Source organism: Scleropages formosus, chromosome 4 (assembly GCF_900964775.1).
Source record: "Scleropages formosus chromosome 4, fSclFor1.1, whole genome shotgun sequence".
NCBI lineage: Eukaryota > Metazoa > Chordata > Actinopteri > Osteoglossiformes > Osteoglossidae > Scleropages > Scleropages formosus.
In genome coordinates, this window is record NC_041809.1 from 33309130 (window position 1) to 33323705 (window position 14576).

The 14576-nt window shown below is 48.9% G+C and overlaps 1 protein-coding gene across 2 annotated transcripts in view; it reads left to right on the forward strand.

The window, feature by feature from the left end:
• Positions 1-1511: 1511 nt before the first annotated feature.
• Positions 1512-14576, forward strand: part of LOC108934356 (rho GTPase-activating protein 26-like) — a 58827-nt gene continuing 45762 nt past the window's right edge. Inside the window, exon 1 of one of the 2 annotated variants that reach the window (XM_018752024.2) lies at positions 1512-1970. In XM_018752024.2, coding sequence (XP_018607540.1) covers positions 1817-1970 — 154 coding nt within the window. In that variant the 5' untranslated portion in view covers positions 1512-1816. The remainder of the gene's footprint in view (positions 1971-14576) is intronic. The other variant, XM_018752023.2, reaches the window with a different exon arrangement.

Below are 14576 nucleotides of genomic sequence, written 5' to 3' on the forward strand. Positions count from 1 at the left end.
TAGCTGCATAAAACTTCAAGGGTTTAAAACACCCTTCGGTTTTTTACGCATGTGGAAATAAATATGTTTGATAGTATAACTGATTGATGAATTTTGTTGTTGCAGACTGAGCTATTAAATTATGAGCATCAGTGTCTTTATGATTTGTTTATGAGGGGCTGGGAACAAACTTTGCCGAAGAGAATGTTGCAGCAGTGCCAAAACGCACACGCTTTGTGATCTTTCGATCCGAAAGTGATAGGTTCAGATCTTACCTCCAGCTGTAGTACAACTGAGCAAGGTATTTACTCTAAATTGCTCCAGTAAAATTACCCAGGTGTACAAATGGGTAAATGCTGTGATTCTAGGTAGATGTGACAGCGAGTACAATTAATTTTAACCTGAAGGGGGCGCTGTGGGCAAATATAAATACTCACTGTACTGACAGAGAAATAAAACTGGTGTTTCCAGCAGCGGCCGAAAGAGATTATTCCCCCCCGAAAAGCACTACCAGCTAAGAACGTCGAGGCACCACCATCCACAGTGTCGAGAAAAAGCTGCCAGTCTTTCCCGTCTGATTCACCGCCCAACGTGGGGTCCGAACCCGGGACACTGCGAGTCTCATACTAGCTGAGCAAAGCGGGCGACAGGAGAATTAGCAGATGCTGAAAATAAACCAATGGTATGTTATTTCTCTGGGTTAAAAAATTTCATTAAGGGTGCAGGGGCATGAAAGAGCATTTTAGTGCGTAGAGCCAGCTGCTAGCTGGTAGCGGTTAGGACTATGTCTTTGGATCATCGGTTGTGGGTTCGAATCCCGAGTTGAGCTGTAACGCCTTCGAATCACGGCTGTACAACTGCTTCAGAAAAATCAAGCAGCTCTATAAATAGGTAAAGAACTGTACTTAGCTTAATGTTATAAGCCACACTTCATCGAAAAGCATCAGCTAAAAAATAATTAAACTTCATCCGTAGTTCTTTGCTCCACCGGAGTCCAAACGCGCTCGCTTTCGTACTTTACTTAGAGCATCAATAATCTAAAAATGTGCTTTAATCAAGGGCATGAAATGATGAATGTATCGTTTTTAAAGCAAAAACAGCTGTAATTTAATTGAAATGTAATTACAGACAGTACTTCTCCGAACACTTTCCCTTACAGTTTACTGTCTATTAGTAAAGAAATAGAAAACATACACTCTGTGTTGTGTATAATTTTCCACACTTAGTCTATAATTCGCCTTGGACAAAGCGGAAGACTATAAAAACAGAGTTTTTCACGCATACAGTCAGCAGTAGGACGGCGATGTTTAAACGGACGTGTCGCCCGAACGCTGCGAAGCGCTTCACACTCCCCGCCACGAGCTGACGTCACCGTTCTTGACCAACCAGACGTTCGCATTCTCCGCTCCTCCCACAACGGCAGTGGGCGGGGCCTTGAGCTGCAGAGCGCGTCTATTGGCGAGGCGCGCGGCTCGTTTCGCGGCCCCTGATAGGTTGACACGGACGCCGGCGACGGGGATCGCCCGCGCGGCGTCTCGGCTGTTTTGTCAGCCTGCGCGTTTTCTTTCATTGTGACATTGTCGCCGGGGGAGCGCGCGCCCGCTCGCCCGCCCCCTCGCGCGTTCACGCTGCATCAGTGACAGCGAGCCGTTCTGCAGAAATGGCGTAGGAGCGCGCGCTTGGAGCTGCTCTCACATGCAGTCGGGTGGCTGTGGCACATCGTGACAAACAATATAGACGTTTTAAATTAATCGGGACTTTAATATTTATTAGGCTCCGTCGTTGCGTCTCCTATTTTGCCTGCTGGATCTGCGCCGGCCGTTCGCTGCGAGAGACGATGGGTTTGCCCGCCCTGGAGTTCAGCGACTGCTACTTGGACAGCCCGCAGTTCCGAGAGAGGCTCAAGTCCCACGAGCTGGAGCTGGAGAAAACCAACAAGTTCATCAAGGAGCTCATCAAAGATGGCAAGACGCTCATCCAGGCGCTCAGAAGTAAGACCCCCCCGGGCGGACGCACGCACGCACGTGCCGCGGTCGCCGTTGTTACTGTCAGATTTGCGGGCGGTGGCGATGGTTACTGTAAATAAGTGTAAAATGCAGTAACGTTGGGCACACTTTGCTGGCCCACTAAGGAACAAACAAGCCGAGAGCCTGGATCGTATGTATCTCTCTGTCCTGCTCCCTTTTTGGCCCCATCCATTTAAAGACTCACCTCACCACCATGACACATTTTGGCGTTTCACCTAAATTCCATCCCATGGGACTCAGAAAGGTGTATCTCACTGGGCTTCCCTTCTTGCTCATCTGGAAGTCCAAGCGGTTGGTGGTGAACAGTGTCGACGAGTTCCTCTTCGTAACGCTCAACGTGCTGCACCTGATTCGAGATTCACGCCGTCGGGGCCGTTCTTACTGTGTTTAAACAACTGCGTTCTGCTTGGGCTCGGCTGTATTTGGGCCGATGTGGTCTTGTTCACCTGATGTCCAGCTCGTTGTCTCTTTCAAACGTGATGGCCGAAGCATACGAAAAAATATCGAGTAAAAACACAAGGACGCAGTGATGCCCACAGTAAAACCCACTGAAAGCCACCTACTCCGCAGTAAAAGCTGGGGGGGGGGGGCGTCTCGGTTGACGAAAACGAGTGTGGACAGTTTTGCCTTTTGTGGGCTCTGATCATTCATAAGATGAGAGGCGCAACACCCCAGGACTAAGGTCAGTGGCAGCCTGGGGCTGTACAGCCTCCCCCCCCTCCTCAAACCTCAAACTTAGATGAGACACTCAGGGCATTTCGGGGTGGTCTAGTGATGTGCGTGTCTGTAGCGTGTGTTTGGTACCGTGCTTCTAGCCGACTCCCACAGAGCTGACTTGCAAGGTCACGAGTATATATCTGTGATGCTCTGCCTGCACAGGTGAGTTCCAAGTGCGGAGTTCCTGCGATGTTCAAAGGGTTCTTTCGAAAACAAGCGCCGAACAACCCTGAACAGAAAGAGCAAAGAAGAGAAATACCCATCAAACTCATATATGAAAGGGAATTTGCAGTTAGATGTAAATTGTACATAACTAATGGTTTGTTGAGTAGGTAAACCCAAGCGAAACTCTCGGACATCCGTGCAGTCGGCAATTTCGGAAGTGCGGTAAGTACAGTGCTACGTAGTCACATAGAAACCTGTTACAGGAACACAAAGGAACCAAAAATGCTGGAGTTGAAGGATTTACTAATAAAACACAGGTAGTCAAGCAGGAGTGTAGTGTGCAAATGGATCGACATCTACATTCATTCATTCATTCATTCATTCATTCATTTATTTATATAGGACAGCTGGGTAGTGTAGTGGTTAGAGCCTCTGCCGTTGGACCCAAAGGCTGCAGGTTTGATCCCCACCCCTGAGCAAGGTACCTACCCTAAATCGCTCCAGTAAAATTACCCAGCTGTATAAATGGCTAAATTATTGTGACCTTAACATTGTAAGTTGCTTTGGAGAAAAGCATCAGCTGAATAAATAAATCTAAATTTAGCTGGTGCTTTTGTACAGAGCAACTTAGTGTTAAGATACTTAGAATAACCTGCTCATTTATAGAGTGGGGTCATTTTGACGGCAACACGTAAAACATTGAAAGCGTGTTTTGAACTGCTTTTCAAAACAAAGTACACACACACACACACACACACACACACACACACACTTTCAGAACCGCTTGTCCAATACGGGGTCACGGGGAACCGGAGCCTACCCGGCAACTCAGGGCGTAGGGCCGGAGGGGGAGGGGACACACCCAGGACGGGACGCCAGTCCGTCGCAAGGCACCCCAAGTGGGACTCGAACCCCAGACTCACTGGAGAGCAGGACTGTGGTCCAACCCACTGCGCCACCGCACCCAAAACAAAGTACTGAAAATAATATCGAGACACGAGGGATCAAAAAAGGAATGAATGTTCCTGTTAAAGAATACTTGTGCCTGGCAATTTTTAGGTGCCACTCGGGCAGTTTTGCTCTCTGTTGTTTGGTGTTCTTCTCCCAAAATACAGGGAGCGACAGGAATCTTACACGATGGTAAGGAGAGGGGAAAAAAAGGTAGTTTGACAGAATAAAGGCAGTTTGTTGCTGTGGTTGTTTGATGTTTCCCGGTGCTGCTGGAAAAAGTCCGAAAAACACAAGGTGCAGTTTCCTGAGGTGCGTCAGCCTCGTTCGCTCAGAGCTCAAGCTGTAGTTTGTATTCTCTTCTTATCTTGACAGTTATGAGGGTATAAAAGTTTGAACTCGTTCCGCCGATGATGGCGATGACCCTCGAACCTTCTGGCATGAGCCTTTTCCCAGCTGCTCTTAATTAATTGACAATAAATTCTCATTCTGGGGATCATTCTCAGTGCGTACAAATTACTGGAAGATGTCGTCTCGGGAGACTTTTTTGATAAAAAGGACATATTTTGTGATGGTGATTTGAGTGCTGCTTTAGGACGCAGCCAGGTGGTAGAGTTCCGCTCTTACATTTATTTATTTATCAGACACTTTTCTCCAAAGCGACTTCCAACGAGCTCTATGTAGTGTTATCAGCCCACACACCTTATTCACCGCGGTGACTTACACTGCTAGATACACTACTTACACTGGGTCACTCATCCATACATCAGTGGAACACACACACTCTCTCTGTGAACCTGAACAACATGTCTTTGGAGTGTGGGAGGAAACCAGAGCACCTGGAGGAAACCACGCAAACACGGGGAGAAAATGCAAACTCCACGCAGACTGAGCAGGGATCGAATCCGCATCCTCTCGCACCACCCAGGCGCTGTGAGACAGCAGCGCTACCCGCTGTGCTGCCCTTATGGGAGGTGCAAAACCGTTCACCTTCTGCGTCTCGTCCCGTTTGACCGAACATTCCCATTGGATTATTCACAGCACGGAGGATGTTTTCTTTAGATTCCCTCGATTCCCAATGTGTTCCCCTCTGAACAAATGAGCTGATTTTTCAGAAAAACGGTGTTCAGTATAACTGGGCCAGATCGGTAGCGATAGCAGCGCTTGATGGGGAAACGTTCATTTATACCTACAGTATATGTTACAGTTCAGTGTTCGTCACCCCGTGATAAATTGCATGACTCATGAAGTGTTCCGAAAGCTGAAATGTTTCAGAAAATTTTTTTTCAAAGAAAAGACTTATTTGTGTGCAGACACACATGTATGTATATATGTGTGTATACTGTATATGTGTATATATAAATATATACACATAATGTATTTATATATATATATATATATATATATACATATATACATCTATGTGTATATAAATTTATATATGTATATGTATGTGTGTGTGTATATTATATTATATATATACGTATATGTATATCTATACATATATATAAACAGTATTTTCTTCATCTGGGTTGCTCCAGTAATACATCCAGCTGCGTAAACAGGTAAAACCTTTGACTCCACGAATAAATGCATGTCAAGTAGCTTCCATACTCATCTTTCTTATTGTTCATACTGATATTTTGAAGTCACGCTTTGGCAGACGTGTTTGAATGAAAAACGGGCAGCGGCCCGCCGCGTTTCCAATATTACGTCGTCCTCGGAGTCGGTCCGCGCGGAATGCAATTGGAACGTGATCCGCAAGCGCTGCCATTAGCGATGAACGGGGCTTTGGCAGCAGCGCTCAGATATTACCGTGGCAAATTCGGGTGGAGATTAGTTTCCGCCGCAAGCCCGTCTCTCGAATATGCAAAGGCGTAAATGTTCAGTCGGTCCCTTAGGAACTGCACCGCTGGGCAGGGGACGGTGCTTTTCCAGAAAGTGCATTATGGGATGGCCCGTCACAAAGCAGCCCAGCTCACCAGGAAAAAGCCTGCGGGGCACTTTTGCTTCTGGGGCATTGGCCGATTGTGGCATCTGGAGGCAAAGGGCGTTGGGGTGACGGGCGTGGGCTTCCTTCAAGAAGGGAAGAAGAGAGGAATCCAGGCCTGACGCTCACGGCAGTTTAACTCATGACCACTTTTAACGTGCAGCCTTTCTTCGTTTGCATAATTTTACCGCTGACCGTAACCCTCCGCCGGTAAAGCGGATTACTAAATGAAAGGGTGGATGGATTTGCTCCCTGATCTCTACTAACCTCCACTTCACTCTTATGTGCGTCAAGAGGTAGAGGGTAACTGAGACGCACGCGGTCCTCCGATTCCAGCTCCGTTGGAGGGTTGAACACCAGCTGGACGGGAGAAGTGCTTACATCTTTGACTTACAGTGTTAATCTACCTGCAGTTATTTTCCCCTTCATACAGCTGGGTAATTTTACCAGAGCAATTTAGGGTAAGTACCTTGCTCAAGGGTACTATACCAGGAAGTGGGATTTGAACCCTGTAACCTTTCGGTCTAAAGGGAGCAGCTCTAAGCACCTTGCCGCCGGCTGCGGGGCATCCTCTTGCGCCCTGCTTGACTGCATACAAAACCCAAATACCCGATGAAACAGTTAACGTAATTCCAACGGGACCGTTTAATTTCAAGGTTCATGATTCCGTTTTCATTTCGCACCATCCAGTCCCGCGCTGGATTCTTCGGTCTTGTGAGAAGCGACCCTTCGTGAGACTGCCTAGACGTACGAGGCACGAGGTAAATGTCCGCCACCTTAATTTATTGCACAGCGTGTCCAAAAATAAGTCGCGCACTGCGATTGCATCAAAACACGACAAGTGGCGGAAGCAGAAGCAAGGTAAATAAACCGAAGCTGGTGTTTTTTGTTTTTTTTTTTTTTTTTTGGTGGTTCTTATAAATACACAAGCAGAGATAAAAGTTCATCCTGGCACCAGTGGTTAGAGCTTCTGCTTTTGGGCCACAAGGTTGCAGCTTTGAATCCCACCTGCAGCTGTAGTACCCTTGAGCAAGGTACTTACCTTAATTTGCTCCAGTGAATTTACCCTGCTGTATAAATGGGGGGGGCGCGGTGGGTTGGACTGGGTCCTGCTCTACAGTGGGTCTGGGGTTCGAGTCCCGCTTCGGGTGCCTTGTGATGGACTGGCATCCCGTCCTGGGTGTGTCCCCTGTGCTGCCGGGCTGGGCTCCGGTTCCCCGCGACCCCGAATGGGACAAGCGGTTCAGAAAATGTGTGTGTGTGAGTGTGTAAATGGGTAAATCATAGTAAGTAGTGAAATTCTAAGTTGCTCTGGAGGAAAGAATCAGATAAATGAGTAAATGTAAAGCAGGGTAAAGAGGACTACTCGTGAGTACAGTAGATGAGAATGAAAAAGGGGGGAGGGGTGTTCAACTGATGAAGTGGTAAAATCTAAACTTATGACTCATGATCCCCCCCCAATTTCACACTTCAAATCTAGTTCTTCTACACTTGGTTTTGTAGCCTCAGATGTTTATTTCCTTCCCCCTTTTTTTTTTGTCCTATCTACCCAAACCAAGAGCACCGCGCTGTCTGCATTTTTCGTCTGAAAAGTGATACTTCTACGGAGGAACTCGATTCGGTGTTCAAATACATCCTTCATCTCATCGTGATTTGTCCAAGAAACCGGCGCGGAGCAAATGCCTTAACGGCAAACATCGGGGGGAAACGGCACTTCCTCAACCCCTGCTCTCGTCATGAATTATTTTCTTCATGTCTTCTGATCTTTCTTCCCCTTCCTTTCTGCCTCTTGCGTGACGAGCTGCAAGAAAGATGTTCTTCCGTTTCAAAAATAAGCGCACGCGGTCAGAGAGGAGATGTGAGCGGTGTGTCGAGCGCCGGGTGGCTCTTCTGCGGTTCTCTGCAGAATTCTCTAGCAGGTTTCTTGTCTAATAATACACTCCTGGTTTTGTGTGTGTGTGTGTGTGTGTGTGTGTGTGTGTGTGTCACTGACAGCGGTGCACTGAGACATCAGGGTTTTCGCTGGGTGTGGATGTGAACAATCACTGGGAGTCACACACTGCTCTTACCGCTTTAAGGCGTAATGTTTAAACTCCATGTGGAGCCCAGTGTGCCCTTTTACCTCTTTTTTTTTTTTTTTTAATACCCTCTCAAGCCTGGTTTTGACGTTCCACAAAACATGTTTACAGTTATTCGTTTAGCTTGTGATTTTTTTTCCTTTCAGGGATGCTTACAATGATTTATACATTTATAAAGCTGGGTCATTTTTACTGGGGAGCTTCAGGGTAAGTTCCTTGGTCAAGGGCACTATAGTAGGTTGTGGGATTCAAACCTATGACCTTTGAGTATAGGGACGACTGGCCTAACCACTACGTGGCCTTCTGCCCTCTGCGTTTTGGAGGTTTTGTCCCCTCTTATTATGAAATATCACATTTTTCCCTTTACATTTACATTTTCGAACCCTTGGCAACTCGACTTCCCCATGAAACTGAGCTGTAAAAGCAGCACATGGATTTAATTCAAGGATTTAATCTAAAATTTCAAAACAATTTCAGTCGAACAACGTACTTTTCTAGACAATGGCGCAATACGTTGTATTGTTTCGCTCCAGTAAACAGGTGGAATCCAGAATGTTCCGGAATCCAGAATCTCTCCGATGTGGGAGCGGTGGAAATGCGATGGGGACGTCGTGGAAACGGAGCCTGTTGCTCTCCGGCTGTGCTGGGAGGTGTTCCCTCGGGTGTCAGCGACGTAATCGGGGTCATTCTCTGAGGTCGTGACGCCTGCATGGTTAAGGAACTGTCCACGACGAGTCCGTGACCACCGACCGTACCCCAGCCTCTCTCCTCGCTCCCTGCAAACATCTGAGCACCACCTGCAAGTGCACATCTCGCTGGTGGTGAAGCCAGTTCTAATCCCTCTCGTGCCTCGCACCCCTGTTCCTCCCACGCTCCTCTCTTTAGGACCACATGAAAGGTCTCCTGCTAGGAAATGAAAGGCCCTGTCAGCTGCTGCTTAGAAGCAGGTTTTGGGTCTGAGGGGAGGCTCTCTGTCTGCGGGTGAGGACTGGACTCTCTGAGCGTCAGCCTTCTTAGCTGTACGGAGGGATTCAGCAGCTCCGAGTGGGAGGGGGAGGTCATTCCACCGCTTCGGAGCTGGAAACCGAAAAAGTTTGCGCTTTTGATTTTAGGCCTCTTGCGCGTGGGACCACCAGGTGGGTAGAGGTGGGGGAGGGAATCGGTCTGGTTGCGGTACAGCGAGTGATCGGGTCTGCTTTTCACCACAGGAAGCGCACAGGGTGTCTGTAGATCGTCGACACGCGGGGACAACAGCGAGTGTGGAAAACAGACTTTTTGTTCCAAACAAAGTGTCTTTTTTTCTATTTATTCAACGTGACGTGTTTACGTTTGACCTGCATCTGCACGTCTCCGGTGGAGCGATTTGGGTCGAACACCTTGCTCAAGGGTATGATGACATAGCCCATTTTCTCATTTTTTCATTGTGAGGTCAGACCATAACCGTGACACAACCTCACCGGATGCGGTGCCATGGAGGTTTCTCGTTGAACGGGAGGTGGGGAGACGTGGACCAGGATGAGGGTTTGCTTTGTTCTCGTTGATGCCAGAGCGGAAGAGCCCCCAGCAGAGCTCCCAGCACGTTGGCGGCGATGACCATGATGGTGAACCCGACGTGACAGATGAGCTCCCCTCCTCTCCGGGCTGTTCGCAGAAATTAGGCCAATTCTTCTACTGCCGTCTTGAGGAAGAGCGAGATGAAGGTGTGCTCCTTGAGTTGTCTCGGTTGTTTACCGGTCCTCAGAGGCGGTCCAGGACTAGCGTGAGGAGGCCAATTAAAAGAAACCACAGCGTGGTGGGAGGAGCCAACTGCCGTCTCCGTCGGGGGTCGGTCACGACATCTCGGGCGGACCATGGAGGCGTGTTAGATGGATTGTCTACGGAATGGAGGGGCGCCATATGTAGGAATCAACCGCGTGTTTGCGGCGTGTTACGGATGCGTTTTACTGCGTTTCCCGAGCAATCGTGGAACCCGAGACTTGGGACAGCAACGTTTTTTTTTTTTTTCCCCTGGATTGGGGTTCGAGGAAGTTGCGCAGCTCATCGGGAACGGCTGGAATCGTCCGGTTCGCCTTCCGCGGCGGAGATGGAGATGGTTGTCACGGAGCGGGAGGCGACGTGCAGTAGAGGGTCAGTTCTGAGGAGAGTCCTTGCTGTTTTGAGGCTCCTGACGTGAGGTGTGAAAATAACGCCGAGCTCCGAGTCGAGAGAAGTGATGGATTTTTGACTCGGACGCTTCCTTCCCAGAACTCGCGCACCAGACCGCGGAATCAATAAACCAGCGATCCAAGCACCCTCTGGCAGAATCTGCTAAGGCCAGATCCGGGATGCAAGTACCATTCTAGTCCATTGTTTGTTTGCTTGCTTCATTTTATTTAAATAAGTTTTTTTTTTTTTTTTTTTTTTGTTTCCTTTTGGGGACCGTTACTTAATGTGACCGAAAATCATAATGAATTTCGGTCCTGCGTGACGCCGGACGTTCGGTTACTCTCCCCAGCGCCACATCTGTTGCAGCTACCCTCGCAAAGCAAACTTAACACCTTCTTAAAAAAGCAGGTTTCGATGCTGGCGTCGCGCTGCGTCTCGTTGCGGTTTCTCCGCGTCTTCGTCTTTCGCTCCGCAGAGCCGGCGAGCTTCGAAAAAGGCCTTCGCGCCACCTTGTGCTTTTGCCGCGCTCTTTGCCTCTGCCATGACCAACCCGGGACGCTGTCGCAGTGTGGCTTTATGTGACACACACACACACACACACACACACACACACACACACACACACACACACACACACACACACACACACACACACACACACACACGCGCGCTGCAGTGCCACTGTCTAGAAGGTCACGCTTGGTTTCATGCAGCTTCGCTGGCAGCCTATTCGGTGAGCTGCCAGCCGCTCTTGTTTACAGCTGGGCCGACGACCCACCACATTTATCAGCACCCTGGCACACTGCCCCCCCCCCTTTTTGTCTCCAGGAGATAAGAATGGAGCGTGCGCACACACACACGCGCACAGATACTGTCGTGCAAAACTACAAACGCATATTTGTACGCGGACGAAAACGCACCTCAGCTCCCCCCCCCCCCACGTCACCCGAGATGGCAGTCGCGGGATACACACGCACGGAGGCCCGTACGCTCGCAAGGGCGTGCAGACTCTCGCGGAGGAAGACGGTCGTAGATGTGCAGTAATGCGCGCGCAGACGCGCACATCTGTGCCCGCCCGCGTGTCATTTTTTTCCGCAGCGACGGGATTACCCTGCCCACCCGTAATCGTCCCCCCCCCCGTCGTAACCCCGTTTCGAGAACAGCCCCTCCTCCGACACGAGCTCCTCGTACATGAGCTTAATCACACCGACTCCCTACCCCTTCATCCTGTGCCCCCCCCCTCCCCCCATTGTCCGGTCATCGGGGACCCCCCTACTCCCCATGGCGTCTGGCAAGGGGTCAGAGCTCTCTTTTCAATGACTTGCACACACGCTGGGCAACGCCGAGCAGAGCTTGGTCTCGTGAACCTTGATGGCCCCGTTCGAAGAGTGGATTTGCATCTTCCCGGGGCGCGGGGGGGTCGTAACGGGGCGGCGTACTGCGGTTGAACGAAACCACCAGTCGGAGTCTCTTTGGCGGATGTAATTGCTTTTGAATCTCGACACAAAGGCTACGGCACTTGAGATGGAACGAGGCTCGAGCGTGAAGGGCCGTCTGGAGAAGACTCCTGCTCGTGGCTTTCCAAAGTACCTTGTGCAGTTTGTTTGTGTGGAAAATACCCCCACCGCTCATAAATGGTAGGATGTAAAGATGTTCAGTTTATAGTTTTGTCCTTTTAATTTTGCTTCATGGATGGATTGATGGATGGATGGATGGATTGATGGATAGATACTTTATTGATCCCCGGTAGGTCATTTTGTTATTATTTATGCCATTAGATTTGATGCCTGAGGTCATTTCACTCTGAGTTCTTGCTCCAGGTTGGGATTTGATCATTCACCCTTCCGGTAATGAGTGCAGGAGTCCCTGGAACTGGGCAGCAGGTGTTATGGTGCTTGAGATGGTTGGGAGTGGAGGATGTACATCTGAAATGAATGAATACTTCTCAAGTTCATGTACTTTGCTTAGAAGTGCAGCGTAAAGCTTTCGGATCAATGTTGAGTTGGTAGTGTGGTCAGTGTTAGCTGCTACCTACTGACCTTTAGCCGATGAAGAACTGTGATGGTGCTGTTCAACTCAACCGTCTCCAGCCTCTCTGAACGTGCGTGACGGAGCACTGCGATGTTTCTTCGTTTTCGCACCGAAAAACCACGAACGGTACCAGTCGGAAGTTTGAGTACTCGTGTTGGAAAGCGGTCCTTTTCGGTTAAAGAAGTTTGAGCGGGAAACGAAGGGACGCATCTTCCCGGAGATGTAGGACCATTTATGCGGTGACGGCTCTGCTTTTGCTCCTTTCCATTTTGTCCCATGCAGATATTGTCCGTGTGCACTTCAACTTGTGACTGGCACTGTCTTATACCCCACGTTTCACGTGCAGGCGGTCCCCGACTTCTGATGGGGTTACGTTCCGCGAAACCCGTCGTAAGTCGAAAATACCGTAAGTCGAAAATGCATTTATTACACCTAATACACCCCTCTGCGTGACAGACTGGGAGATGCTGCCCAGCATCGCGAGAGAGTATCGCTCCACATATCGCTTGCCTGGGGAAGAAAAAAAAAAAAAACGAAATTCAAAATTCGAAGTACAGTTTCTACTGAATATCTCTGTATCCAACTGGCAATCGTAAAGTCGAAAAATTGTAAGTTGAACCGTCATAAGTCGGGGAACACCTGTACGTAGTTGGAAAGATAGATCCTCACGGCGCTGACGCAAAATACCGCAGAGCGAAGCGTTCGGTAGCGCCGTGGTGAACGGATCACTTTCCTCCAGCGTACAACGGTTGGTATTTTTGGTTTTTTTTTTTTTTTTTTTTTTTTTTTTTTTTGAAGTTATAACCAAGTACTGAAAGGAAACAAAACTTGAGGTTGTGTTCTGGAAAGCCCAGGTAATTGTAGCAGAGCAGTACGTTTCTCGGCGTGGCACTGCCGCCTTGCTGGAACAATGGAAGGGGAACCCCTGATGTATGAAGCGTGTTTACAGAGATGAATTATTAACTCCTGCTCTGGTTCCTAACAAAGAGGAGAGGAACACGAGTCCTCGTACACAAAAAACATACCAGCTATGGCGGGGGGAGGTTGTTGAAGTCATTCAGAAGCTTCTGGAATCAACTGGTCTTTATGCAAGGAAAGTAGGAGGCCCATGTTGAGGTCATTTGAAGGTGGGGCCTTCCTGGTTTGAAGTAGTTGGAGAAGAAGTTTTTCCTTCATCCTCTTGCTTTTTGTTGCCAGCAACAAATCACCACGGACCTTTTTCCCTCACCCGCTGGACAAAAGTGTGTGTATGAGCATGAGAGGAAACCAGAATGGGTCCCCCAACAATGACCCGTTTTGGTTTCTCCCCCATGTTGCTTTATTCTGACTCATTTGCTGCTCAATTTGTACTGCATGTAAAGAGAGAATGTTGTTATTGCGCAATCACCCTGTAGACCAAAACTGTTACGTTTAAATGGGCTCATTTTCGATCCGGAAACCAGGTGTTGTTGCTTCTCAGACTCACACAACCTGTCATATGAGGTTGGCTGCTTTTCGGTGATAGAGATGGATGGATGGATGGATGGATATATAAATGGGTAGGTCAATAGATGGATAGTGGATAGAGAGGATATGGATGGATAGATGGGTGGATAGAAGGATATATGGATGAATGGATGACACATGGATAGATAGAAGGATATATAAATGATAGATAGGATATGGATGGGTGGATGGATGGACAGACACATAGATAGGATATATAAATGGATACATAGGAGATGGATGGATGCATAGATAGGATATGGATAGAGGGATAGATAGAAGGATATATAAATGGAGAGATGGATGGATGGGTGGATAGATAAAGTGCTTTATTGACCTCTTGGAAATTCAGTTGCACATGGGTACCCAGGTGAGGTGGACCCCTCTGGTAGGGCAGCAGACTCGAAACGGGCAATAAGGGCGTAAGATAATACGCGTAATTTAAAAAAATTTCTCCTCCTTCAACCTCCTGCACTCTTGTCTAGTTTCATTTTCTCTTGTAGCTATAAGGGTAACATTGTCCACAGTCCACACCCTTGCTGTTTTCCCTCCAGTTTGACTTGCCCTGACCGGAGCCTTTCCGGTACTTTCCCCTTGTTGCCGTGGTCGCCGTTGTGAAATCCGCGCCCCGTGCTTCTGGAACACGCCGTCTTTGATGAAGCCTCGGTTTTTGAGGGGGGGACCAGAGCTGCAGCTGTCGGGCAGGATATTTTGCGGGGCTTTTCCATGCCTTCGGCTGCTAAGGGCCATTGTTCGCTGCGGAACAAGGGAAGGGCGGGGAGTCGGCGTTTCGGGACAGGGGCCGCGTCCCCGTTTCCAGTTCTTTCAGATTGCGTTCCTGTACCTGGTTCAGCCTGGGCCTTTTCACGCCCGCGGCCCTCGTGCGGCACTTTACCGCCCCCACGCCCCCCCCCCCCCTGCCCGGCCAGTCCCGTGCCTCCAGCCTCCATACTAACACGCCCGGGCGTGATGAAAGACAGCAGCCCGCGGGAACAACGGGGAGTCTGTCTG